This window comes from Delphinapterus leucas, chromosome 1 (assembly GCF_059928025.1).
Source record: "Delphinapterus leucas isolate spDelLeu-1000000601 "Yukka" chromosome 1, BTC_Dleu_Yukka2, whole genome shotgun sequence".
Taxonomy (NCBI): Eukaryota; Metazoa; Chordata; class Mammalia; order Artiodactyla; family Monodontidae; genus Delphinapterus; species Delphinapterus leucas.
Genome location: NC_143129.1, coordinates 14,808,075 through 14,835,279, shown reverse-complemented (window position 1 = coordinate 14,835,279; position 27,205 = coordinate 14,808,075). Strand labels below are relative to the sequence as shown.

Sequence of the window (27,205 nt, the reverse complement as noted above, 5' to 3'; positions counted from 1 at the left end):
TTTTTTTTTTCTTTCTGTTGCTTCCATCCTTATAAGTTAGTTTGTCTTCTTAAAGTGGCACCCCCCCATGGCTCAAGATAGTTGACACCACTTCAGGCATCATGTGCAGAGGAGTATGTCAAGGCAGAAAGGGGACCATTCCTTTTTAAGAGCCCAAGCCCCTTTTTAAGAAGGAAGAAAACCTCATAAGTATAACCAGCAGACTTATTATGTCTCACTGGTGGGAGTTGTGATACTTGCCCAATACCTGTACCAGTCACATGGCAAAAGGAATGAGAGCATCACCTGGGGACTTGTGATAAGTATGAATGCTTAGGCCTCAACCAGACATACTGAACTATGAAAGAAACTTCGGGGCGGGCTGGGGGCGGGTGTGGGGGAGGGTGGAACCCATCATCTTGTGTTTTAACTAGCACTTCAAGTAATTTTGATGCACGCAGAATTTGAGAACACTGGCTTAGCGCAATCAAGATTCATCCCTTGGGGCTGGGAAATGTCCCCTGAAGGGCATTCCTACCAGAAAGAGGATAAGACAAGGGGGAAGGGAGGAACAGATGTTGGATACACAATTAAAAATGTCTACACTGTTATTCAGGAAGTAAAGTGAGTGTCAGCCCCCTGTCTATGTCAGTGACTATTGCCGCTCCTTGTATTCTCCTCCATCTGGTCCTATAGACTCCATGCTGAACTGCCTGCTCAGTCTCTGAAGCAACAAGCTATACCTCAAAAATGCGACTTCTTAGCTTTTGCTTCTGATCGTTATACCACCAGTTACTGAGCTTAAGAAATATTTTTAAATTAAAAGATTTCATGGCAGATTTCAATAAGCATAGATGAATAAATAATTTTCCTTTTTAGAATTTTCTTGTTTCTAGCTAAAATAACATTTTGCTTTTTGACAGTTTCCTAGAAGACAAAAAAATGGAGGAATTGGTAAACCAAATGCAGCCGCTGAATGAGAAGCAGATAGCCAATTCTGAAGATGGATATGTGTGGCAAGTCACTGATATGAATCGGCTGCAGCGGTTCTTGTGTTTTGGTTCTGAAGGTGGGACTTACTCTATCAAAGAACAGAAGTTGGGCCTTGAGAATGCTGAAGCTTTAATTAGATTGATTGAAGATGGCAGAGGATGTGAAGTGATACAGGAAATAAAGTCATTTAGTCAAGAAGGCAGAACTGCAAAGCAGGAGCCTATGCTCTTTGCCCTCGCCATTTGTTCCCAGTGTTCTGACATAAGCACAAAACAAGCCGCTTTCAAAGCTGTTTCTGAAGTTTGTCGCATTCCTACACATCTCTTTACTTTTATACAATTTAAGAAAGATCTAAAGGAAAGCATGAAATGTGGCATGTGGGGTCGCGCCCTCCGGAAGGCCGTAGCAGACTGGTACAATGAAAAAGGTGGCATGGCCCTTGCCCTGGCCGTCACAAAATATAAACAAAGAAATGGCTGGTCTCACAAAGATCTGTTAAGATTGTCGCATCTTAAACCTTCCAGTGAAGGTAAGCGTAAGATCTTCATGCGGGGGGTGAGGTGCCAATATCCAACAAATAGCAAATTTGTATTTGACATAAGACAGTTGTGTAATATTTTCTAGAAATAGCCTTTAATTCTCAGAACACATTGATTAATTCATGTATGTTTAATGCCAACCTGGAATTAAACACCTAGACATTAATGATCAAGAATCAAATGACAGATTTGCAGCTTGATATTCTAAATCTTAAAATGTCACCATGCTAACTAGAATGCTCACCCCCTTGATTATGGACTATGAAAGCAGCATGGATATGATTAAAGTTGTAGGAATCAAAACGGCTCCTAGCCAATAGATGGCAGATAGCCAGGCTGTACTGCTTTAGCCCCTTTTCTCCCTCCCTGTATTCCTAGGACATATGTTCCGTGGAACCTAAAGGCCACCCAAAGTAGTGCTGAACTTAACAAGTCAGGATGGTAGTTGTCTCCACGCGGTCAGCCAGGGGTCATGGTGACTTGGGGCAGTTTTTCTATGTCTATGGGAAGAGACTTTTGAAAAGTTAGTTGGGTCTACAATGACTCTTTAGTCCTTCTTAGAAGGGAAATAAGAAAAACTTTTGCACGGGAATAAATTTAAGTGTGAACTTTCACAAAATGAACATGTCCAAATTTGACATTTTTTTTTTTTTACAGCAGAAGTGAAACTTGAAAAGACAGCCCCTCAGATGGGTTCAAATTTCAGTTCTACTTATTACTTTGTGTCCTTACACCAAGTAACTTAACCTTTCCGAGTTTCTGTATCTTCATCTATTAAAAAAGGTAGAAAAGGAATAACTCTTAAAACTATTGTGACTAAATGTGATAGTGTGTATTACAATACTTCCACAGTTCCTGGCATGGAGTAAAGGGCAGTGTCGGTTCTCTCCCCTCCCTCCCACATAGCTTGTGTAATGATACCTTCATACATAGTATCTCCTCAGTAATTCTTAATTTATCCCTTGTTTTTTTTAATTACAAATGGACTTTTTCAAATGAAGTTTAAGCAGTAAATTACTGCAAACATTTATGTATATAAACACGTTTATGTTTTGATTTTTTATTAGACATTGCATGCTTGTTTTATTTACTTATTCATTCATTCATCCATTCATTCATTCATTCCACACGCAGCTTGTGGCATCTTAGTTCCCTGACCTGGGATTGAACCTGCACCCTCGGCAGTGAAAGCACGAATCCTACCACGGGACTGCCAGGGAATTCCCTACATGCTTGTTTTAAAGTAGCTGGATAATACAAAAAAATATAATGCAGAAAGTAGTCCTGCCCTTCAAAAGAAATCACTATACGTAGGTTGTATATTACTCCCGATTTTTCCTAAATATGTTTTATTTTTTTTTAATTTTATATACCTTCTTTATTTCAGTTAAAAGTATATTGATTTTTTTCAGGTCAGTAGAAATAATTGCATGTGTGCCATTATATGAATATAATTTATGTAGCTAGTCTCTTACTGATAACAGTTAAGTAGCTTCTGGTTTTTTTGTACTATTAAAAAAATACTACAGTGGGGCTTCCCTGGTGGCGCAGTGGTTGAGAGTCCGCCTGCCGATGCAGGGGACACGGGTTCGTGCCCCGGTCCGGGAAGATCCCACATGCCGCGGAGCGGCTGGGCCCGTGAGCCATGGCCGCTGAGCCTGCGCGTCCGGAGCCTGTTGCTCCGCAACGGGAGAGGCCACAACAGTGAGAGGCCCGCATACTGCAAAAAAAAAAAAAAATACTACAGTGAAAAACCTTGGTTAATATAAATGTTTCTATAATTTCTGTAATGCTTAAATCCACAAAGCGTGTGTGAAAGTGGCCCCTTTCCACACGTTTGAACACTGACTCTTTACTAGTGTTTTTTAATCTTTGCCAATGATAGGTAAAAAATTTTATCTTGTTATTTGAATTTATGTATTTGGGCAAAAGCTCAACTTTTCATGTGCTTATTGATTATTTATATTTTTCATGGATTATATTGTATCTTTTTTTATCTACCAAGTTGCTATTTTTAATATTATAAAAATAGCAATAATTATAGTCAACATTAATTCAACAAATATTTATTGAGCACCTACTGTAGATGGGCACTGTTCTCAGAAGTTGGAATACCAAGTATAGGAATTAATAATTTATTATTATATGCATTGTATGCACTTTTCCCCCATTTTTTTTCTTTGTCTTTTCGTTTTTTGATGGAGGGGGTTTCTGGCACAGTGAAGTTTGGAATTTTCATGTAATCAAACTTATCTGCCTTTGTTAGTACGTTTTTATTTTATGTTAGATTTAGAAAGGCTATTTCCAACCTAAAGTCATAAAAATACTTACCTGTGTTTTTTTCCCTAACATATTCACGGCTTAATTTTTTTAACTTTAAAAATTTCTTTAAATTTTTGCTCCAGTTTGAGGAGGCTGTAGGCATCCAGCTTTATTTGTCTATTGAGACACTATGTGGTGGTGTGGGCCTAAGTGCTAGTTCAAATTGGAAAAATTAGTTTCTGAATTTGTGCAAATAGTTATTCTAGTTTTGAATTCTTGGTCTATAAATTGAGAAATTAGTAGATATTCCCTAAACTTAGACCCACACATAGGATTCTTCAATTCTAGATTTTTGAGGGCAGAACTCATACTTGAAACCTTGTAATAATAGCAATATGTTTAGGTGTAGAAGATCTTTAGGCTTCTCAGAGCCTAGTGTTTGGAAACAAACTCTTAAGTTACCAAGTAAGTGACTGAAATGTGTATTTAAACAGATAAAACAATTCAAAGTGTGATTCAACTAATCACGTGTTTATTGTGTACCTACTGTGTGGCCAACTCAATTCTAGGACTTGAGGAAGATAAAAATAATAATAAGACAGACTTTCTGAAAGTTTTTTTTTTTTAAATAAATTAATTTATTTTTGGCTGCGTTGGGTCTTCGTTGCTGCACACGGGCTTTCTTTAGTTCTGGTGAGCGGGGGCTTCTCCATTGCAGTGTACGGGCTTCTCATTGTGGTGGCTTCTCCTGTTGCGGAGCACGGGCCCTAGGCACTCAGGTTTTAGAAAGCACAGCCTCAGTAGTTGTGGCACATGGGCTTAGTTGCTCCGCGGCATGTGGGATCTTCCCGGACCAGGGCTCAAACCCATGTCCCCTGTGTTGGCAGGCAGATTTGTAACCACTGCGCCACCAGGGAAGCCCTGAAAGTTTTATTTTAGTTGGAAAGAATAGAAAACATGCTCACATGAAACATTAACTCATTTAAGGCAATGTAATATTTTGTACTAAGATCTGTAAGATAGCAAGAGTCACGATAATTTAGAAGTTCCTGCATGTTAGTACTAACTTTTGATCAAGTTTTTTAAATTAGAGTTCAGAAATAGCACATAGGCTCAATCTGCCTTAGAGATGTATTTTATTTGGCCTGCACCATATTTTAGAAAAAAATGAACTCTTTCGCAACATCACATAAAAATCCATATTGTACCTTCTTTTGAAAACACGGTTTTTTGGCAGCGGTGACCCAATATTTCACTAAAACATTTGTCAGGGCATTCTCTCTTTAGTTCACCACAGTGCTAACCACTCTCTCTTCTGTCAGTGGCCTCGTTCATTTATTTACTTTACCTACCATTCCCCCATAGACCCTGGAATTTAATAATTCAGTCTGTCCACTTCCCCCCTTTTACAGAAGTGGAAACTAAGGCCTAGAAAGATCACAGAGCCATTTGTTGACAACATGTAAGCTAGAACCCAGGTTTCCTCACTGCCCCCCAACTGAAAGCTCTTTCAGCTATTGAAAGGAATTGTAGAAGAAATGAACACATTATTTTCCCTTTTTAAGAAATTTGGCCTGTAATACTTTCTCAGCTATTAAAAAAAAAATCACAAATTACCTACCTACCTGTCTACTTCCACTTATCTCTACAATTTATAAATGCATATTTATTTAGCAGCTAAAGGGGCAAGAGAATATGAGATTAATTGAGGTAGATCTGTACTTTTGTGAGTTCTGAGATTGTGGACCTGAAATAGGCACTGTGTACCAAAGGTTCTAATGCTAGTGCTTCAAAAAAATAAATAAAAGCTCCGTAACGAAATGACTTAGGATATTGGAGCTTTTCCTCCAAAGTCTCATGTTGAAGCAGTTATGAGGGAATAGGCAAAATTAGCAGACTCCATTGGCTTAAATGTGTTTGTCATATCATAGAAAGTAGCATGTCGGTTTAAACTCCCGTGTATCTAGGTGTGCCTTTCACATAATGCGTTCTCCATAACATGTCCTGTTCTTTACCTTATAATCCTACATGCCTTTTTAATTCTTTATTTTGTTAAAGGACTTGCTATTGTTACCAAATATATTACAAAGGGCTGGAAAGAGGTCCATGAAATGTATAAAGAAAAAGCACTTTCTGTGGAGACTGAGAAATTATTAAAGTATCTGGAGGCTGTAGAGAAAGTGAAGCGCACAAAAGATGAACTGGAAGTCATTCATCTGATAGAAGAGCACAGACTGGTTAGGGAGCATCTCCTAACAAATCACTTGAAGTCTAAAGAGGTAAGCAAATTATAATATGTTAAAGCATGTGATTAAACACGAGGAACTTACGCTGTGTATTAAAAGGATAAATTGTGAGTAATGCTTTTAAAAAATAATACTTAAAAAAATTAATACTTAAAAAAAAAATTTTTTTTTTTTTTGCCCCACCACACAGTTTGCAGGGTCTTAGCTCCCCAACCAGGGATTGAACCTGGGCCCCAGCAGTGAAAGTACTGAGTCCTAACCACTGGACTGCCAGGGGAGTTCCTAAAAAAAGTAATTTAAATATATCTTAAAATTAACGTTTATTTAAAACACGTAACACAATGCCCAGATGTAGTTGGCATTTTATAAATATTAGTTTCACTCCAGAAAATGTGCTGGTTCATTTGCCTCACTAATTAAAATAAATAAATAAAATTCTTATATGCAATTCCTTTACAAAATATACGTCACTTTCTTACTTACCCTAGTAAAGAGCAAGTTATTTTATTTGATGAGCCTTTGACCAGTTCACACCAATTTTTATTTAGAACGTGCTCTGAACCCCAAAAGAAACACTTAGTCTATGTTATTAATTGATACAGCTATGTTATACATATTCATTTACCCTTAATTCCTTATATTTCTATCTGTGTTATTGCAATAGGTATGGAAGGCTTTGTTACAAGAAATGCCTCTTACAGCATTACTAAGGAATCTTGGAAAGATGACTGCTAATTCAGTGCTTGAACCAGGAAACTCAGAAGTGTCTTTAGTATGTGAAAAGCTGTGTAATGAAAGACTGTTAAAAAAGGTAAGCATTACCTTTGTTAACTATTACTAATTGAAAAAGTTGGCTCCTAAATTTTGGAAATGCGGTTGGCACATTTTTTAGGTATTCAGAGACCAAGTTGCTTTGACTCTTAAATCTAAGATTAATATGTCCTCATTTTTCTCTTTTCTTTATGAAATAGATTTATTAGCCATAATAACAAAAATCTAAAAGAAATAGTTACTGTTTTTCACTTGAATTTGACATTTGCTTTCTGTCTTGGTTGTGTTTCTAGGCTCGTATACATCCATTTCATGTTTTAATTGCATTAGAAACGTACAAAACAGGTCATGGGCTCAGAGGAAAACTGAAGTGGCGCCCTGATGAAGAAATTTTGCAAGCTTTGGATGCTGCTTTTTACAAAACATTTAAGGTAATGGTTTGATTTTTATTTTAAAACAAAAGGCCCAGTTAGGATTTAATATCACATTTTAAAGATGATATTAGTAGTTTAACCATTTTTGATTATTCATTTGTTTTTTTCTTAGTTCATGTGAAAATGAATATATAATTAACATTGTAAGCTTATGAATAAAGTACTTCTCTCTACCTTTGGACAACAACCAGTTATCCTAAGATCATTTTGATAAGTTTTAAGGTACCAAATTAAAAACTTTGCATTCCTCTGGAGCCCTGTGACTTGGTCCTCTGTCCTCTGTTTTTCTGTTAATCAGTAGTAGGTCTCTTCTGTCTTGATAGGAAGTAATTTTTTTAGGAATGGTAAATTTTATGTTATTTGTATTTTACCACAAAAAACTTTCTTACTAGAAATTCCCAGTTTACTTCATGTGGAAAGATTTTTAAAAAAATGAAGATGATAACTTCTTTAAATTAATAAATAGGCCGTCTTATTTCCTTTGTTTTACCTCTAGTAAAAGCTAAGCATTTGTAATTGTCAATTGGTAAATCAAATATCAGGCCTTTTATCTTAGTCTTTTGAATGAAAATTAAGTAAATATGATTCGTTAGAAATTTAATATACTTATCATTTCTTTGATTGCTTTTAATGACTGTTTGGTTTTGTTTTCTCTTTAGACAGTTGAGCCAGCTGGAAAGCGTTTCTTACTGGCAATTGATGTCAGTGCTTCTATGAACCAAAGAGTTTTGGGTAGTGTACTCAACGCTAGCACAGTAGCCGCAGCCATGTGCATGGTGAGAACACCTAAGACAATTTAGGATTTTGCCACCCTAAAAATGTTTACCCTGGGACAAAACTATAAAGTTGAATATGGTCAAGAATTATGTTTTTGCTTGTTTTAAGCAAAGCTTTAAGTATTATATATATACACTTGGGTATACTTGTATATACTTTTATACTTAGGTATATACAATATTGTAGGTATATTGAAAAAGCATGTCTAAAGAAAAGTCAGAGTAGAAATTTTAATTTTACAACAACAGATTAAATATTACCAGTATTTTTAAGGAAATAGATAATGCTTAGAGAAATTATTAATGAATATAGACGTTAAAAATCAGGAACTAATAATAACAGTCAGGAGACTTGTTCTAGCCTGACTCTGTCGCTGAATAACAAGTAAATGAACCATAGGCGAGCTTCTTGGCTTCTCTTCTGTGGGTTTATTCCTTATTTAATAAAACGAGAATAATAATATATACTCTATTTGCTTCAAAGGATTGTTGTGAAAACCAGTTTCTTTATAAGAGTTTGTGAAAGTACTTTGAAAGTTACTGTGTAGTTTCCAAACACAGTAATATAAGTTTAGAAATAAAAGTAAGCATCATAGGGTATTTTCTTTTAAAGATGAACTTCAAGATACTGTATTTGTTTCCCCCAAATCTACTGAAAATTACTACCATTGAATTTTTCAGGTTGTCACACGAACAGAAAAAGATTCTCATATAGTTGCTTTTTCAGATGAAATGGTACCATGTCCTGTGACTACAGATATGACCTTACAACAGGTTTTAATGGCTATGAGCCAGGTAAGAAACTGTTTTATTAAGTTTATTTAACATGTATTATATAAAAATTTATTGATGTCATTCCTGATATTAATAAATTTGTGAGAACAAATTGTTTCATCTCAACTTTCTCATGAACACAAAATCAGAAATATATTTACAAGCCTTGGGAAAGCCTATATATTGGGTCTAAACAAAATAACCTATAAAATAGTATTTTTAAGTATTTAATTATTTCAGACATGTCAGTACAGAAATGAGGGCATTTTCTTGTATTCTTATCCATGGTTTTTTTCCGAGTTAGATCCCAGCAGGTGGAACTGATTGCTCTCTTCCAATGATCTGGGCTCGAAACACAAATACAGCTGCCGATGTCTTCATAGTATTCACTGATAACGAGACCTTTGCTGGACATGTCCATCCTGCCGTTGCTCTGAGGGAATATCGAAAGGTAAGATAAATTCTAATATTCTTTCTCACCCCAAATAAGATTCGATTCTCAAATATTGACTATATTTTTCAAAAAATGATACTGAAGGTAGTTCTGTATCTTTGTATAGGAATGTTACGCCCGTTCTGGACGCAGTAGTTCTGTACCTTTGTATAGGAATATAACACCAGTTCTGGAAATAAGGAAGTACTACCTACACATACGTAATTTATTTCAACAAGTTCCAGTTCCATACATTTTAATATCTTTTGCAAACAGTATTTTCGATAATAATCAAAATTTTTGTTACCTTAACTGTAAATTTTTAATGATTCAGTGTGCTCCTTGAAAAATTAAAGCATCATTTCTGAGTTTTGCTAAGGATTACATAACCCTAAAGCAAAGCTGTAATCTGTGTTTTAAGCTTTATGGGTATTTCTGTGTTCTAATCAGTGCTCTCTACTTGAGCTTTCTGAAATGATGGAATTGTTCTATATTTGCACTATCCAGTATGAAATCTACCAGTCACATGGCCTGTGGAGCACTTGAATTGTGGCGAGTGTGACCAGAAGTGGAAATAGAGCTTGATGAGGAGCAGTGGTTCTCAAAGTGTGATTTCCCTACTAGCAGCCTTAGCATCACCTGGCACCTTGTTAGAAATGAATATTCCTGGGCCCCATGGGAGACCTGCTAAATCAGGAACTCTGGGGTGGGACTGTGTTTTAACAAGCCCTTCCGGGGATTCTAATGTATGCTTAAGTTTGAGAACAAGTGAGAGAACGGAATTCGGAGTCAAGACAGCCTGGGTTCTGAGTCCTGGGCCTTTCTCGTTATACTAACTGTGGATCCAAGTGAATTATCAATATTTAACTGATACGTGTCATAGTAGTACATCACTACTGTGATATGTGCCATAGTAGTTAAAAGTACTACGTAGCTTTTAGGGTTGTTATAACAATTACATTAGATAAATTGCCTAAAGAGCACATCGTGTCTGACATAGTGCACACTCAGTGATTGTTGGTTTTTCTCAAAAACTCAATTATTTTAGCCTGAAATCATAGCTGTAGAGAACAGGTTATTACATGTGACGTATGTTATACATAGCAAAGTCATAAACCAAAAATCGATAACCCCAGGGAACTGTTTCCTTATATATATCCTTACATATTGCCGCAGGGTTTGACATGTTGGTAAAAATGTCATGCCCCTGAATATCCTGACTAGTTTCATAAGTACACAGTCCCTATGCTGCTCAGGAATGTGTTCTATGCCCGTAAAATGAGTAATAACTATTGAACAAAGAAGCAGGAATTTCAGGCAGGTTGTTGACATGTTTATTAATAACCTTCTATTCTTCTGAAGATCACATAGTCTGGCCCCAGAAGATTGACAGATTTTATGGAGGAAAAACAAATTGGCTTTGTAATGAAAAGCTGTGATAGAATTTAAAGTGTTTTAATTTTAGGTTAAAATTTGCTTACATACTATTTTTAAAATATTTTTGATCTTTTCCTACAGAATATGGATATTCCAGCCAAGTTGATTGTCTGTGGAATGACATCAAATGGTTTTACCATTGCAGACCCAGATGATAGAGGCATGTTGGATATGTGTGGCTTTGATACTGGAGCTCTGGACGTGATTCGAAGTTTCACATTAGATATGATTTAATCATACGCACCAGCACAGTCTAAGAGGTCCATTGCCATCAGTGATCTCGCTAATACACTGCTACTTCCCAGCTAATCTTAATCCAATGAAAGACAGTAGGATGATGGTATAGTATGTGCATAATGGAAAGTTTACCTTACCAAAAAAAAGGAAGGAACAATAAGATGAGCCCAAAGTTCTTTCTGTCTACTAAACTAGCTCTTGGGAAATAGCTTCAGAATACACTGTAGCCCCCTCTATCTAATAGAGAACTTCTTGTTGAGAGGCTGTAAAATAGTCAAACAGTTTTGCTTTGGCGAATAATCACATTTGTACTTAAAAGAAGAGAGAGCCAGAAGTGTAAGTAGTTCCATATCATGTCACTTATTTGAGAAATGCCTAAAGTTTTCTTAAATGTTTTCATTGGTAAAGGACAACTTTGATAATGTCCAAATATTCTGAAATGCACTGGACCATGTAACTGTGTTGGAATATGAAACTCATTTGTAAACTTTTATACCAAGGGGGTTAAAAAAACAAACAAAAAAAACAAAAGACATTTGACTATGAATGAGTTTTACAAATTCCTTTAACAGTTTTCTACAGTCACATAAATAGCAGCTTTCTCAGTCAGTGAAAAAGATACTTTGTTTCTGTGGTTTAATTTACACTTGTAGAATTGTTACCATTAACCAGAAACATAAGGGAAACCCCTGAGATCTGAAGTTTGTGTCAGCTAAGGAAGTCTATTTTGGTTTGCTTTTGTTTGTTTATTGCTGTGAGTGAGGGGGCATGACTTGACAGTTTCCTCTGGCTTATAACAACATAGCCACATGTAGGCACACTTTTTTTTTCATTCTCTTAAATGAAAACAGATGTTTCAAGCATTTAACTCCCCCCATTCATAATCTGAAAGTATGACAATTAAAATCTCAAACATAGCCAGATTAGCTTTTTCCTTACTTTAAAAATATTGTTTTAATTACTTTTATCTATTTTTTTAGCCAATTGTAAATGGGTTTTAGATATTTCTAATGGTAAACATGTTAGTGGCCTCCTCTCTCTTTGTCCATTATTCATCTGTGGCTTTGTCCATTATTCATTTGTGACAAAACATTCTTTTTTGATAGTATAAAAAAATAATAAAGCAAGGTAGGTCTTTCAGGTTTGAAAGGCAATTTTTGTGTGGCATATTATCACTAACCAGTCTGTAAGAAATTAATTTTTTCTATTTTATTTGTGTATATTAAACTTCCTATTCATTATAAAGTGCACTATTTTCTTGAGCAAGTATCCCTTCTTTGTGGGGAGGTTTAACCTGTTGAACTGCCAGTATATTTGCTCATAATTATATCATGGCTGTTTAAGATAATGTGCACATAAAACTTCAGTTTTTATGTATTGTTCTTTAAATGTATTTAAAGTTTTACTGGGGATTTATAAAGCCCTTCTCAATATTATATGAAAAGTCAAACTAGTAAATGTAAATTATACTTTCACGTGCTTGGGGGTTAGAGGTTTTATGTTTTGGGGGGCAGAGGGACTTAAGTAATGTTAGAATTTGTATATTTTCTTCTGTTTCATGAGAAATTTGGGCTCTGGGAGTAATAAGACAATGTTCCTTTCAAACTTATTTGATAAATTAATGCTGGCCTTGTCTGATATGTAGCTCTTCCTTCAAGGCCACTGGTAGCAATTTGTAAATATTATGATTTACCTGATTTTTTTGTCAGCAAAGCTAGTAGCACCACTACCCCCCCCCAAAAAAAAATACATGGCTTCTGATATCTGTTTTTTATCCTCTGTCAGGCATTGGATTTGACATGTTAGCTACTTTTGATACATTAAAATATTACGTTCAGATTGAATTTAAAGTTTAAAGAACCTAACAGAATTTTGTAATAGTACTTGAATTCTTTAAGTAAACCCAAAATCTTTTTTTTTTTTTTTTTCCCTTTTTTTTTGCGGTACGCGGGCCTCTCACTGTTGTGGCCTCTCCCGTTGCGGAGCACAGGCTCCGGACGCGCAGGCTCAGCGGCCATGGCTCACGGGCCCAGCCGCTCCGCGGCATGTGGGATCCTCCCGGACCGGGGCACGAACCCGCGTCCCCTGCATCGGCAGGCGGACTCTCAACCATTGCGCCACCAGGGAAGCCCCAAAATCTTCTTAAATTAAAAATTATAACATGATCTAACTTTTTATTCCTAATAGAAATGTTAAGTGGAATATAGTATAAACGTTTATTTCCTTCAGTTAAACATTGTTTCTATATTGCTTTTAGACAGATATGTTCAGGAACTAATATTAAATCCATCAGAAGTAAGATTAGATGTGACTTTTTTGAAGTCACATAAATAAGTCTATTAAATGGTAAGATTTTAGAAAGAAAAAACTAAAAGCCACCACTGAAGGTAGCTTTATTTTCAAATCATGGAGCTTTAGAGCTGGAAGAAACCTTAGAAATTTAAAAGGTAATTGTTTGAGTTAGTTTAAGGATCCATGGTCTGAGAGAGTGTGACTTTGGAGCCCTAGATCTAGATCTAGAAACCTTGGTCTCTTCATTCCCATTCCAGTGTTCATTTCCCGACAAAATGGGAAGACATTGACTTACAAGAGTAGGTGATAAAATAGAATTATTCAAGACTTTTATCTTTTTAGGTATTAGGAAATAATGTATATAACATAATTGCTTTAGGAGTAGAAAAACAGAACTTGTGAACATGTATACTTCTGTAGTTCATAGTAACCCTCAAGCACAATTAATGTCTTAATAACCTGTATTGCTATATAACATAGTCATATAGAAAGAATAAAAAAACTTTACCTCATATGAATAAAATGTACTCAAGTGATAAAGAAGTTTTATTTTCTGAATTACTTCTAGCATTATTGCTGATTAGGAAAATGTTGCTTCTAAAAAACAATCCTAAGAAAAGTAAACTTTATTTCCTAGAAAATATGTAAATATTTTCAGGATATAGTTGTAATTAGTAAAACAAAAACTAATCTTATGATCTTACCCTATCCCTGTTAATTGAAATTTCTTGGAAATTCCACTTATTAACACTTACGTATTATTTAGTTTAGTCATCATTTTAGGAAATATTGGTGAGGAAGACACTAGTGAATGGGATTTAGCGTTATACCCTTCTGGAACCTCTTTTGCTTTATCTAACTTACTGTGTGACTGTAGACAACCAGTTTAACCTATGTGATTCAATTTTGCTATCTTTAAAAAGTAACATATCTGATGCTTGGCTCATAGAAAAATCAATGATTTTATATCTGTATAAAACTTGAAATTGGGAAGAAGGCTTGCAAAGAAATTAGAACTTTTTAAAAAAAATAAAAACACTTTTAATAGGATATATGTTTTGAAAGATAAAATGTTTTAGAAAAACAGCTCAGTAGGCTCAATAATTTTTTTAAACACTCCTGTTCTGAATGGGAAAATGTGGAAGAAAAATTTTAACAGTAAAGGTAATGACTAAAGAAATCACTATTCTCTGATAAGAGAAAGGAATATATTCCATTAGATAGATCAAGAAAAACTAACTCATACTCTAAATGAGAAGATGGTCTTACAAAAATTTGCTTAATGTTTTAAAATAACAGGTAAATCTACAAACGATAGAATATCAGTTAATCAGGATTTTTTTCTGCAAAACAATTTAAAATTATTTTGGAAATTTAAGATAGAATTTCTGAATAAATTTGAGGATCTGACAATTAAGAAACATCTGTGGAAGCACAGTAAAGCTACATCTAAACAATAATTAAAGGGAAATGGTTGTGATCACTTATTGGACTTACTTCAGTTTGACCTAAAGATGATATACCCACAGATCTCTCGATAAGTCCCTTACAGTTAGTAATCACAAATGAAAAATTCTAGTCTTGTATACCACAGACTTGGGTGATTCGTTAAGGCTGTATCCCCTCTAGAGAAGTGTCAGATAGCATCAATGTAAACATGCACAAGGGAGAATTAGAAAAAAGATAAGTTAAACTATTTCATTAGTTGTATTTACTGTATGCATTTAATTTAGTATATATCCCAGTTACTTGCTCCCTAGTCCATTATTTGTTGGAAGATTCCTTCTATACCTTTTTTTTTTTCTTTTAAAATTCCTTTCTTCTGACATTTTGGTCTTCTGTTTGCTTTTCTAGTCCTGCTGTACCTGAGTAATAAAATAAATGACAGGAAAGTCACCCATATTTAGGTTTGGGATACATCTTGCAGATTGCTTTGTTCCATATAGATTTAAGGTCATATTGTTTTCAAATTAATAATGGGCAGGTCTCCTGGAACAATAATTGAATTGATAATTATCTCCCCAAATCAAGTCATATTGTATACCTTTTATATTAGATGTTTGCAGAAATGTTTGCAGTTATTCAGCCTTTGTTTGCAATTATAGATGTACCTAGCTCTTAGAAAAAGCACCCTTTGAAAAATAATTAAGTGAATACTCTTTCAGAAAATAGCATGTCTCAGTGCTCATATTTCCATAATTATAAAGACTACCCACAAAATCTTTGTCTACCAAATACTTCACAGAGCTTATATATACATGGCTTGTAGCATAAAAGGTCTTGTAAATGACACGTATCCACATTCAACATTTTTTTAATTGGTGAGTGTTTTATTTGCTTTTGAAAAATTATTATGAAGTTAATTTAAAAATTAATCCTGTGGTAATATTTTTCATGTAGAAAACGAATAATGTTGTTAAACTTACTGTCTGAATAGAACTATAATAAATGACACATTTTCCTAAACCCTGAAAATACCAAATTATATAGGAAATTGGTAGAAAGAAACATCATAAACTTAGGAGTTATGTTGCAAAATTCAGTTACTAAAATTAAGGTGATTATTTTCAATGAGAATTAATTTTGTAAATACAATGAAAAGATATAAAAGATGTTTCTGAGCCTAAGGAGATTTTTCCCTTTGCTTCTATTTAATTTAGCACCACCATGTGTCATATTAATTTTATGAACACAAGTGATAATATACTTCATTTTAAAATATATTTAAATTTCTTTGCTTTTAGAAGTTATCAGGATCTGTTCTTGAACAAAAGAAATAGTAAGTTAGCTACACTTCGCTGGCTTCACTTAATGAATACTTGGATTGTTAAGTGTAGTAAATGAGGTTAAAGTCTTGCTGTATATCATTACCACATAATTGATGGAAATTATATCAATACAATCATTGTATTGAAACTTCTGTTTAAATTACTTATTAGGCTTTATTTGCAATGTAAACTGTTTAGAATCCATAGATAGCGAAATTAAACATATTATACAATTAATGAATAGTAACCAAGAAAAAGTGTTTTTGTTCACTATTATTCTAAAGATGGACTGCTTGCAATTCGGTATGGTGTGACTAGACAACTTGTAATGCATTTGAGTTATATTTTCTTCCTTTTATTGCCAGCTTCTGATAATGAAGAAATTCTCCAAGAGATGAGATATATAAAATCATTTTTTAAAAAAAACTGAATGGGGAAGAGGTATTATAATCTAGTTCTAAACTGTCCATTTGCTTTATATAAAGGCTTTGATTTCCATATTTGACCACTCAATAAATATTTAAATTATACAGACTAATGGCTGCATAGAATAAAATTTAAGTATGCAAGAGCCTTAAAGTGAAAAAAAATGAGCCTTCTGACTGCCTTAAAATATGACTAGCTCTCCAACACAGGCATACGTACTTTGCATAGGGTCTGTTCATTAAGTAATGCCTTAATAGTGTCAGTGTTTCTGAAGTATAGAACTCGAAAGGTCTTTTACAGCTTTCTCTTTTACATAAAGAATGGAAATTTAATTATTAAGTTTTAAAACCTGATTGTACATTAGCTGTTTAAGCACCCGTTAACAGGATAATCTAGGGACACTGATGTGTTATACATACATGACTGTTAACATCAGTAATATTTTGTGGTAGTTTAAGGTTTTTTATTGTTTTGTATAACAAATTATCCAGGAAGCTGGACTCTGTAACTGATCTCCAAGGACCAAGTTGCATATTTAAACACTCTGAATGAAAAATATAGTTGTACAGTTCCAAAAATGATTAATTTTTTAAGGGAATTTTTCAAGACAAAAGGCAAATATTTTGTTTCAAGCCTACCAGCAAATTCATTCAAAGAAGTGAATATAGTTGTAAGACATTGTGACTATTGCAATAAAAAGTATCCAGGCCAGTGATGTTTAATTACATTCACATTTTTACATTCACTTTGCCTTTCAAAGCAGGAATATTTTATAAAAATGAGAGAAAACTTTAAATTGTCAAGCTGGTGCTTAAAAGTATATAAAGTTCAATTTATAACAAGTTCCATTTCAAAGAAAAAGGACACTGAAAGGAGGGGCAGGGGGTTTCCTAGGTCTGTTGTTGATCAACTTACTGATAACTTTGTTGAGTCTTCCAAGTTTTCACTGTAAATAACATACCTAGCAATGTAATTCTGCTGTTTTCTGATAGAAAATGGATGAAATACTAATGTATGAAATTTATTTCATGACAAAACAGTTTTCACCAATACTGCGAAATCTGGACTCTCCTTTCTAGCCCTGCAAAACCCCATACTGGATAAATCATTTTAGACATGGAGTGCAGGTGGGCACAATGTGAACTGTTTCTGGTCACTTGTATTATTGTAAAAATTGATAGATGTACCAAATAAACTCTATGCACATCAAGTAATTGTCTTTCCATTTCTTTAAAGAAGAATTTTAAGGTTATTATATGCCTTATAAAATGTAAGGCTCTTAGCAATCTTATAATATTTGAATAAGATGAAATTAAGGTTTGACCATTAATATTGGTCTTAAAATGCCGCTACTTGTATATAACTATTATTTAATTATTTTAAATATGTGGTTGGGGATTCTTTTCCAATGGATATTAATTATAGGATAAAAACGACTGGATTTAATAAAAGTGCATATTCTTCAAGAGTTTAAAACAGGATTCTTTTGTGAAAAAAAAATTCAAAGTTGCCTTTGGGAGTGGGAGAGGGATAAACTAGGAGTTTGGGATTAACATATACACACTACTATATATAAAATAGATAACCAACAAGGACCTACTGTATAGCATAGGAAACTATACTTAATACTTTGTAATAACCTATAAGGGAAAAGGATCTGAAAAAGAATGGATATATATATATCTGTAACTGAATCACTTTGCTGTATACCTGAAACGAATCCAACATTGTAAATCAACTATACTTCAATAAACATTTTTAAAAATAAGAAAATAAAAGTTGCCTTTGGGAAAAGTTAACACCAAAAGTCAACTATGCAAATAAAAATATTTAAGTGCCAATTTGCAGAAATTTCTTTTCTCTGAATTCCCGTAAAACTTTCATATTAAAAGTTCTAAGATCTGAGCTGTAGGTTATGAAGAAGAGTGAGAACAAGTTACATATGAATATACCCACCAAAACTTTGAACATTTGATCGATTCTATAGTTCTCCATTTAAAGACGACAGAGAAAGGAAGATCACAAATACAGTGGACCCCTGAATGGCTGGTTGGACCCTTGAATGGCGGTCGGTTGAATCTGGGCATGCAGAACCTTGGATGCAGAGGGCTGACTATAAATTATCCTTGGGTTTTCAAGGTGGGGGTTGGAGCGCCTAAGCCCTGCGTTGTTCCAGGGGTCAACTGTATACATCTCATAGGTGAAGAAAACTAAACTTAAAAAAACTTCCTTTTAAACCTTATCAAGAAAACTTGCCTTTAAAAAATATGTTCAAATGGTATTTTTTAAAATACTAGTAAATAATAAAATGCAGATATATTTAAACAAATGACCCCTTTTTTTCTCAGCAGTTTTTCAGCTTCCCAATTAAATATTTTGGCAATTTATGTGTAAGTTGATTAGTGATAAAGTGAGAAAACAAATGGCCCATTTTTAAAATATTAAACAGTATGTCTTTCAGATCTTAACAGTAAAAATAGAGGACCAAAAAAAAAACAACGATATCATTACTTTTTCTTAAACTGGTCATGATTTTCTTTCTAACCTGTGGTTTTGGAAAGAAAAAACAGAGCTGCTGAAACCCCTCATACCTAGTTTTGCCTTAGATTTACATTATACTTTCTATATATATATCCTCGGCTTTGTAACTAGCCCCTGCACAACTAGTTAAATCCTTGGTCAGCCAGGATTGGCATGTCATCGGGGCAGCTGCTCAGACCCACAAGACTGTCCCCTCCAGCCCTCACTTCAGATGCCAATCTCAAGTCCAGGTTATCACCTGTGCTTCTCCCAACCAGATATAGACGGGATTCCACCAACCCTCTCCCTCCCTCCTTAGGTTTGATTAGTTTGCTAGAGCAGCTTACAGAACTCAGAGATAACATTTTACTTTCTGGATTTCCAGTTTACGATAAAAGCCTCTAACTCAGGAACAGCCAGTTGTAAGAGAAGTATAGAGCAACGTATGGGGAAAGGGGAGAGCTTCCGTGTCCTCTCTGGGCACTTTGTTCTCCCCCAATCTCCACGTTTTCACCAACCAAGGAGCTTCACAAATCCTGTCCTTTTGGGTTTTTACAGAGGTTTCATTACACAGGCAGGATTGATTAGCCATTGATGATTGAACGCAATCTCCAGCCCTTCTCCCTCCCCAGAGGTCGGAGGTGGGGCTGGTATTTCCAACCTTCTAATCACAAGCTTCCCCAGGCAACCAGCCTCCATCCTCAGGGGCTTTCCAAAAAACACCTCATTAACATAACCAAAGACAATTTAATAGCTCTTCTCACAGGAAATTCCAGGGGTCTCAGCTGTGTGCTAGGAATGGCATGAAGACCAAATATATATTTAATATAAATCACAGTATCACACGAGGTAACATTTCCTCTACTCTCTAACAAAGAGTTTACAACATAGCAAGCATGCAGGAATTTCGCATCATGACATAATGCAAAATAAAGGGCTAAAGGAATGCCTCCACTGTTCCATTCCAGTTATAACTTATCACATGAGAATGAAATAGTCCAAATTCTTGCTTTATCAAGGTCTAACGACAGCTTAATAGACCATGTAGGAAGCATCATTGAGGGCAAATGGCAAAAAAAGCCACCAGCTGTCTTCTGCAGGACTATCCCTGATTCTCTGATCCATCTTGAGCAGAAAGCAGACGCTCACCACTTCTCTTAAAGTCCATCTTCCTCCCACTTCTGAGGAAGAGTCTTCTCTTCCCAGCATCTGGTAATCTGCCCCGTGTGACTCTGTGGGATCAGCTAGAATTCCCAGTCACAGAAGCGAAGAATATCTACACCAGAAATTACTTTAGGGACATTCAGTTTAATCTCCCATCCAATACCTGGATGCCCTGTGGAACATTTCCAACAGCTTCCAACACCTTCTGGAAAGCAGAACTCTCCACCTCACACTATAACTCAAGTGTATTTCTGAACTGTTTCCGCAGTTCATCCTCATACAACGCTGAAATCTTCCTCCTCTTAATTTCTGCCCAGAGGGGCCGTTTTATTCTCTAGAACTACCAAATCATCAGATGAATAATGTGGTTTTTCTAAAATGAATTTCATTCCATCCTACAAATTTAATATACTTCTTTTACTCTAGAAGCACAAAGTGTGAAGGCTTGTCACAATACAGTACAAGGATATCCCTACCGAGTTCACAACTGCATCAGTGAGAGCCTTATTTTGCAGAGAAGACACCCATCAGCGCTCACCACTGAACGCTAGAAAAGAAAAGGCATTAACTCCTCTGAATACAATACAGAAGAGTCCCAAATGCTTACTTTCTAGCTCTTGGTTGTAAAATTCATCTATAAATTCCGAATGAAACACATTCTTTCCTTATCTTTTGATACAACTCTACTCCTTCAGTTTTAAATATCATCCATTTTACTCAAGAACTGGCAAATAAGAGGTTTCCAGCGTGATTTATTTTTCACTATTTTTTACAACTTTTTCATGAATTCATATATTTAAAATACCCTCGAATATTTAAAAGGCATTATCAGGCATTATCTCTTTAAATATATAGTGACATTTTATTAGCAAAGTTATGAGCACCTACATCACTAAAATTCTTTCCTCTTACTTTTTTTTAGATAACACTGGTGAACTAGTGGAAGCAATTTCCCTTCTTTGTGAAGCCTGTGAGTGTCAGTTGCACCGCCAATAAAAGTTCCATTAACAAATATTCTTGGCACCTGTTGGATAAACAAAAGATTAGATGGCACCTTGGTGTCAGAAGTATAAGGCCATTCACATGTGGCTAATACATATTCCACTGTGAGTACTTTTATGGGCCAGACATACACGAAGCTCTTTGACTAATTACCTATTTAAACTTTACAACCCTTCAGGTAGGTATTATTTTTAGCCTTATTTTGGAGGAAGAGGAGGCACAGGAACTTGCCCAAGATCACAGTGATAGTAAATGACACAGCTGGGATTTAAATCCTGGACAATCTAACTCTCTACCCACTCCGTCTCATCGCTATGGCGTATAAAAGGCAAAATAAAGCAATCTCTAATTATTAATAATGTTTAAGTGGTTCTTTCTTACCATTGTTTACTAAAGAGGAAGAGTACACTATCAACTCCTTCCAGGCACATATAAACAAGAAGGAAAATGGCAATATTATCTATTTTTCGTTTGTTTGTTTGTTTTGGGTTGCCGGGGCGTTTGGGGGGTTTTTTTGGCCGTGCCACGCAGCATGCAGGATCTTAGTTCCCTGACCAGGGCTCAAACCTGTGCCCCCTGCGGTGGAAGCATGGAGTCCTAACCACTGGACCGCCAGGGCGTTTTTCTGATAATGCATATTATGGGAAAATCCACAGATTGCAAGAATATAAAAACATGGAGCCCGAAAACACCCCTATTAGCACAGAACATGAAGACCAACCCTTGGTCTTCACTGTTCAAGGGAGGAAGGAAGGATGTTTTCATCTTGAAAAAGCCCCAGGAGGACCTCAAAGATTCGTAGACCAGCACTCACGACACCACCATTACCCCTCCCACCTCACACACACACACACACACACGCACACACGGCAAAAATAAAAATAAAACAAATGAACTCTGCTGTTTCCTAGTCTATGAGTCTGGTTTCCAGATCTGCCATTTCTGTATCAATTAAGATTCTCAGAGTATGTCTGGCTCACTTTTCCCATCATGAGGGCACAGGCCCGAGGTGACCCAACTCAGTCCCCACTTCGGGGCAAAGCACCACAGTAGATGTACTCACAGTTCTTTCACCAGTCATTTCGTGAAGAGCGTCTTGTAACTGGCTTCCGTGTTCAAGCATGTCCAATTCCACCACTTTATAGTTTACATTCATGTCGTGAAAAAGTTTTTTTGCCATCGTACAGTAAGAACAAGAAGTTCTGGAGAAAATCACCACGCAATTATTAGAAATGATTTCCTGAAGGAAAACAAACCAGAACAAAAAAATCATTTGAATTCTAGACATTATCTTTCAGAAAGGAATCATGATACAGTAGAAAGGGTATGGATTTTGGAGTCTCACAATTCAGGGCTCAAACTCAGTCGCCATCAATCTGTTTTCTCATCGTAGATTGAGGACAAAGAAACATTATTAGGAAAAAAAGGATGTGACAGGTGGAAAGTGTTGGCAAAGGGTAATAACGCCAATAATCACAGCCAATTCATATACAGCAGACACTTCTGTGTGCCGACACAATTCTCAACACTTTACTAGCTCACTTAAACCTCACTACAGTCTTGAGATAGGTGCTATCATCACCTCCAATTTACAGATGAGGAAACTGAGGTACAGAGGAGGGGAAATAACTTACCCCTGGTCCTCAGCTGAGAAGTGGGCGAGCTGGGATTTGAACCCAGGCAAGTCTGATGCCACAGCCCAGGTAGTTAATCTCTGCTATACTGCTTCTCAAATATTCAGGTGTTCAGGAGTTAACTCCTTACCTTCCTTAACTTTTTTTTCTTAATTTTTTATTATTATTATTTTTTTTTACCATCTTAACCATTCTTTGCCTTTTTTTTTTTTTTTTTTTGGCTGCACCATGCAGCTTGCAGGATCTTATATCCCCCACCAGGGATCGAACCCGTGCCCTCTGCAGTGGAAGCGTGGAGCCCTAACCTAACCCCTGGACCGCCAGGGAATTCCCTTCTTTGCTATTTTTAAAACTGGAATATAACTGATTTACACTATTATATTAGTCTCAGGTGTAGAGCATAATGATTCGATATTTTTATACTTTACAAAATGATCATTTCCTAAATGTTCAGTGGTGAGAAATGATGTATGATTTCTCTTTAAAATGTAAGGCTTTCGGGGCTTCCCTGGTGGCGCAGTGGTTGGGAGTCTGCCTGCCGATGCAGGAGACACGGGTTCGTGCCCCGGTCTGGGAGGATCCCACATGCCGCGGAGCGGCTGGGCCCGTGAGCCATGGCCGCTGGGCCTGCGCGTCCGGAGCCTGTGCAAGACCACAACAGTGAGAGGCCCGCATACCGCAAAAGAAAAAAAAAAAAAAAAAATGTAAGGCTTTCACTGATCCAGATGTAAACAACAGCTTACCCTACCCCTCAACTTCCACTCCTTCTTGTGTATCTTTATAGTAAAAAAAAAAAACAAAAAAAGTCATTACTGTTTTGATAAGGTCTTCCCACAGCATTGTTCCTGGAAATGCTACTTCCAGAAAGACTGATTCAATGGGTTTGAGGCAGAGGTCAGAAGCTATTTTTGAAAAACCTTTCCAGATGATTCTAATGATATCAGCCTGGTTTGGAGGCTACTCTCCAGGCTTTTATCACAAAGACCCTGAGACTCTGCTATGCATCTGCGTCACCTGTGAAATTTGTTGAGCTTTGTGTTCCTAGACATATCAATGCCCAGGTACTTCAAGAGTTTCTGAATGGACATGTCTGGCACCTAGGCATCTGCCTAGGCTGTCCTAATGTGGGTTATAAGCAGCACCTTCAAGAAGACCAAAAATCAGAAAGTAGAGCACCCAGGCAAAGTGTTTCAGAAGTTATATCTGCCCTTGGGTGTCAGAAGGGTTCTAGGTCAGTGTCTAGGTGTCTGCAGATTGGTCTATTTTTATGCTTTCTCTCCTGCTCACTCATAATATTTACTACAGAAGTCTATCTCAGGGAGAGCCAGACACACCAGAGATGTACTACTGAATCCATTTTATAGATGAGAAAACTGAGGATGGGAAGTTCACAATACTGGGTGGGATTCCACCCAACCTGTCCCAACACCAAAGCCAGTGCGCATTCCTCACTGTGCTGCCTCGGGTTAGAGACACATGGACCATAATTCAGAGAGAGAGGAGTACCCTGGCAGCTGAGACGTAGTACAAACACTGATGGAGAGATTCCAAAGTGAGCCGAAACTCAAGGTGACAGTGTCCAAGTTTCTTGAACCTTCTTTCTCACCTTTTCTCAACCTCATCCTTGCTAAATAGTTCATGGTTTTGTATTCTTTATTTTTTTGGACCGAGTCACGCGGTATGCAGGACCTTAGTTCCACGCAGGGATCGAACTCATGCCCCCTGCAGTGGAAGTGCAGAGTCTTAACCACTGGACCACCAGGGAAGTCTCCCACCTCACCATGGTTTTGTATTCTTTTTTTTTTTGCGGTACGCGGGCCTCTCACTGTTGTGGCCTCTCCCGTTGAGGAGCACAGGCTCCGGACGCGCAGGCTCAGCGGCCATGGCTCACGGGCCCAGCCGCTCCGCGGCATGTGGGATCTTCCCGGACCGGGGCACGAACCCGCGTCCCCTGCAACGGCAGGTGGACTCTCAACCACTGTGCCACCAGGGAAGCCCCTCTATTCTTATTTTAAAAGAGGCAGTCCCTCACTATAGGTCTCCAACATTACTGTTATATTCAATGGCTGCGGGTGGATACTTCTGTAGCCAAATAAAGGCAAAAATGTTTGTGTGAAGTGGTGTTTGGTGGTGAGGAGCAGACAAATGAGTATGTCCTGTGGGCTACAAGGGAACAGAAACATACACACAAGAGGCATTTTCTGAGGCAGACTTAACTGGGCTTCGCAGTGCAAGCAAGAGAAAGACAAGAGAACACAGCAGTGCACAGTATCCTTGAGAGGATTGGTCATAGAGTAACTACTGCAAACTAGGTTCTGTATTAGGGAAACAGCTTCCCAGACCAGAACCAAACACTATCCCTGGGTAAGGGCAACCTGACTGGTATCAACAGTAGACCTGCGTTGGGTGAGATGGTAAGAGCAGCCAACAACATAGACCCAGCTTAGGGAAGTGAAGGCTCCATTAAGAATAAATCTCATAGGGACTTCCCTGGCGGTCCAGTGGTTAGGACTCCGCACTTCCACTGCAGGGGGCACAGGTTCGATCCCTGGTTGGGGAACTAAGATCCCACAAGCAATGCAGCACAGTCAAAAAAAACAAAAGAATAAATCTCATAAATTCTGACTGCCAAAATGATCTAGAACTTCTTTGTCACATGCATGATTTTGATAGCAGATTTAAAAATATATAAGAACTTAGTAATTCATTTGCTGCACTATGACAGGTTTCGATACAGAATAAGCATATTAAATGTGTAAGACAATTCTTTTTCCACCAAGGGAAGTTTTTTGCTACATGTCCCACATCACTCACTTGGATCTGATTCATGGGAGTAGTTGCTGTGTTCCCCAAAGATGACGATGTGCTGTTCCCCATCCTAAAAGGAATTTTAAAAGGCAGTGCAGTTTATTAAACATTAAAGACAATATATCAGATGAGATCCATTTGAAAAAAACCCGATATGCTAATATATATCCAAACTTATGAAAGAGAAAAAAGTTTTACTTATTATCAGTACAAAATATCAGTTTACAAAGTATTTGTTTACTAATATCAAAAGGGCCTGTGTGCTTCTCTAACTAGCCTCCAGAACAGAAAAAGGAGATTAAGGGGTGCAGGGGTGGAATAACACAGAAATCTATTTGTCTTATTAACTAAGAAAACACGTCCTTTTCATCTCAATTCCAGCATTTAATTATCATCCCTAAACCATCTACTATTTGCATCTACTCTGGAAGCAGGAATTCCAGTAGAACTTTCATAAGACAATGCTTTCTTGGGTACTAAGAGAGGAGGTGGGAGGTGCATTCTGAAACATCAACCTCTTCTCTACCAAAGAAAAGAGAAAGCTTCTGGAAGGCACTTTTCTCCAATTCTAGTCGAGAAAGCAGCAGGTGTTCAATAAACGTTTCATTGATGAAGCAGCCACTAGCCATGCCACATTTATGGAGCACCTACTATGTGCTAAACCGGCGAAATGCCCCAGGGATACGTATCACTGGAAGAACACAAAGAGCCTCAAGGACCTGTCAAATAGTTACACTATATGATCGGCACCTCCCGGAGGGGCTCTCTAGTTTAGCATAGAAGGTTAATCAAGAGTTCCTGGAGTCTTGTAAAACTGGTAGGAGTTACCAGATCAAGGAATTAGGAAGAAACTCCCAGACAGAGGGATGGATGCACAGATAGGCGAGCGGACAGGACAGCCCCGACCAGCCGCGCGGGAGTGAGGTGGGCAGAGCATCCGTCTGGGCAGTGGGTCTCGCACCACAGGCCTGGGAGCCGCGGGTATTCACCGTCCTCGCTCGAGCCAAGGACGACTTCAGCATGAATAGGCAACCGTCCTGTCCTCAAAGACTCGGCGATTTGGTAGAAAGCGCCACTTTCACTTCCTGCCGCAGGGTTGCCAGATTTAGCAAATGAGAATGAAGATCGCTCGGTTAAATTAGAATTTCAGATAAACAGCGAATAACTGTTTAGCTTACATATGTCCCGTGCAATATTTGGTATATACTTAAACCAAACCATTATTCGCTGTTTATTTGAAATACCAATTTATTAGAGCATCTTGTATTTTACCTAGCAACCGAGGGGGAGGGGAGGTACAAGCGAACAAGACAGGTATTTGCAACCTGAGAGTAACGTGATCCTTAAGTCAACCTGAGCGCTTAGGGAACATTCCCTCCCCGCCCTTCCTGGCCCCCAGCCCTACGAGGGGCCTCGACACCTGCATCGACTCAGGGCCCACGCGGCCCCCGGGAAGAGCCGCCCCGCCCACCGCTAGGTCCAGACCCCCGCGAGGCCTTTGCGCCACGTCCTGCCGGTGGTGGTCGCGGCGCCCTTACCCAGAGGCCGAAACTCCCGCTGCCCCCTGGAGGCGGCCCGCCGACCTGCTCCCGCTCCGGACAAACCGCTTCCCCACCCGTGCTGCGCGGCGCCAGTACATGGCCGGGGCTCTGGGCCGCCGCGAGTAGACACGCCGGCGACCACGACCCGGGCGAGCCCGCCCCCGCCGAC

The 27,205-nt window shown here is 37.4% G+C and overlaps 2 protein-coding genes across 6 annotated transcripts in view; one reads left to right on the top strand and one right to left on the bottom strand.

Moving 5' to 3' along the window:
* RO60 (Ro60, Y RNA binding protein) overlaps positions 1-18,968 on the top strand; it is a 26,009-nt gene extending 7,041 nt beyond the window's left edge. Inside the window, exons 2-9 of one of the 4 annotated variants that reach the window (XM_022579204.3) lie at positions 903-1,501; positions 5,832-6,052; positions 6,684-6,830; positions 7,084-7,221; positions 7,884-8,000; positions 8,682-8,795; positions 9,079-9,225; positions 10,726-18,968. In XM_022579204.3, the coding sequence (XP_022434912.1) occupies positions 922-1,501; positions 5,832-6,052; positions 6,684-6,830; positions 7,084-7,221; positions 7,884-8,000; positions 8,682-8,795; positions 9,079-9,225; positions 10,726-10,878 (1,617 nt within the window). In that variant the 5' untranslated portion in view covers positions 903-921 and the 3' untranslated portion in view covers positions 10,879-18,968. Of the gene's footprint in view, positions 1-902; positions 1,502-2,029; positions 2,295-5,831; positions 6,053-6,683; positions 6,831-7,083; positions 7,222-7,883; positions 8,001-8,681; positions 8,796-9,078; positions 9,226-10,725 lie in introns of those variants that run through there. The other 3 variants (XM_089906620.1, XM_089906636.1, XM_089906628.1) reach the window with 3 other exon arrangements.
* On the bottom strand, positions 8,137-27,205 carry GLRX2 (glutaredoxin 2). Of its 2 annotated transcripts, XM_022579209.3 has the most exons (5): positions 27,034-27,204; positions 25,502-25,565; positions 22,117-22,293; positions 20,964-21,075; positions 8,137-9,207 (listed from the first exon to the last, which is right to left on the bottom strand). In XM_022579209.3, the coding sequence occupies exons 1-5, from the start codon at positions 27,132-27,134 to the stop codon at positions 9,161-9,163; spliced, it is 501 nt and encodes a 166-aa protein (XP_022434917.1). In that variant the 5' UTR covers positions 27,135-27,204; the 3' UTR covers positions 8,137-9,160. The 2 variants fall into 2 exon arrangements, with proteins under 2 accessions (XP_022434917.1, XP_022434918.1); XM_022579210.2 differs by lacking the exon at positions 8,137-9,207 and having other exon boundaries at positions 20,429-21,075; positions 27,034-27,205.

Excerpts from the sequence above, each read along its gene's own strand:
- GLRX2 (XM_022579209.3), bottom strand. The coding sequence starts at position 27,134 with ATGTACTGGCGCCGCGCAGCACGGGTGGGGAAGCGGTTTGTCCGGAGC. Across the intron at positions 25,566-27,033 it reads GCGGGAGTTTCGGCCTCTGG|GATGGGGAACAGCACATCGT; the intron begins GTAAGGGCGCCG and ends AATTCCTTTTAG. Across the intron at positions 9,208-20,963 it reads CCAGTGTTATCTAAAAAAAA|AGCAACGGCAGGATGGACAT; the intron begins GTAAGAGGAAAG and ends ATATTCCCTCAG.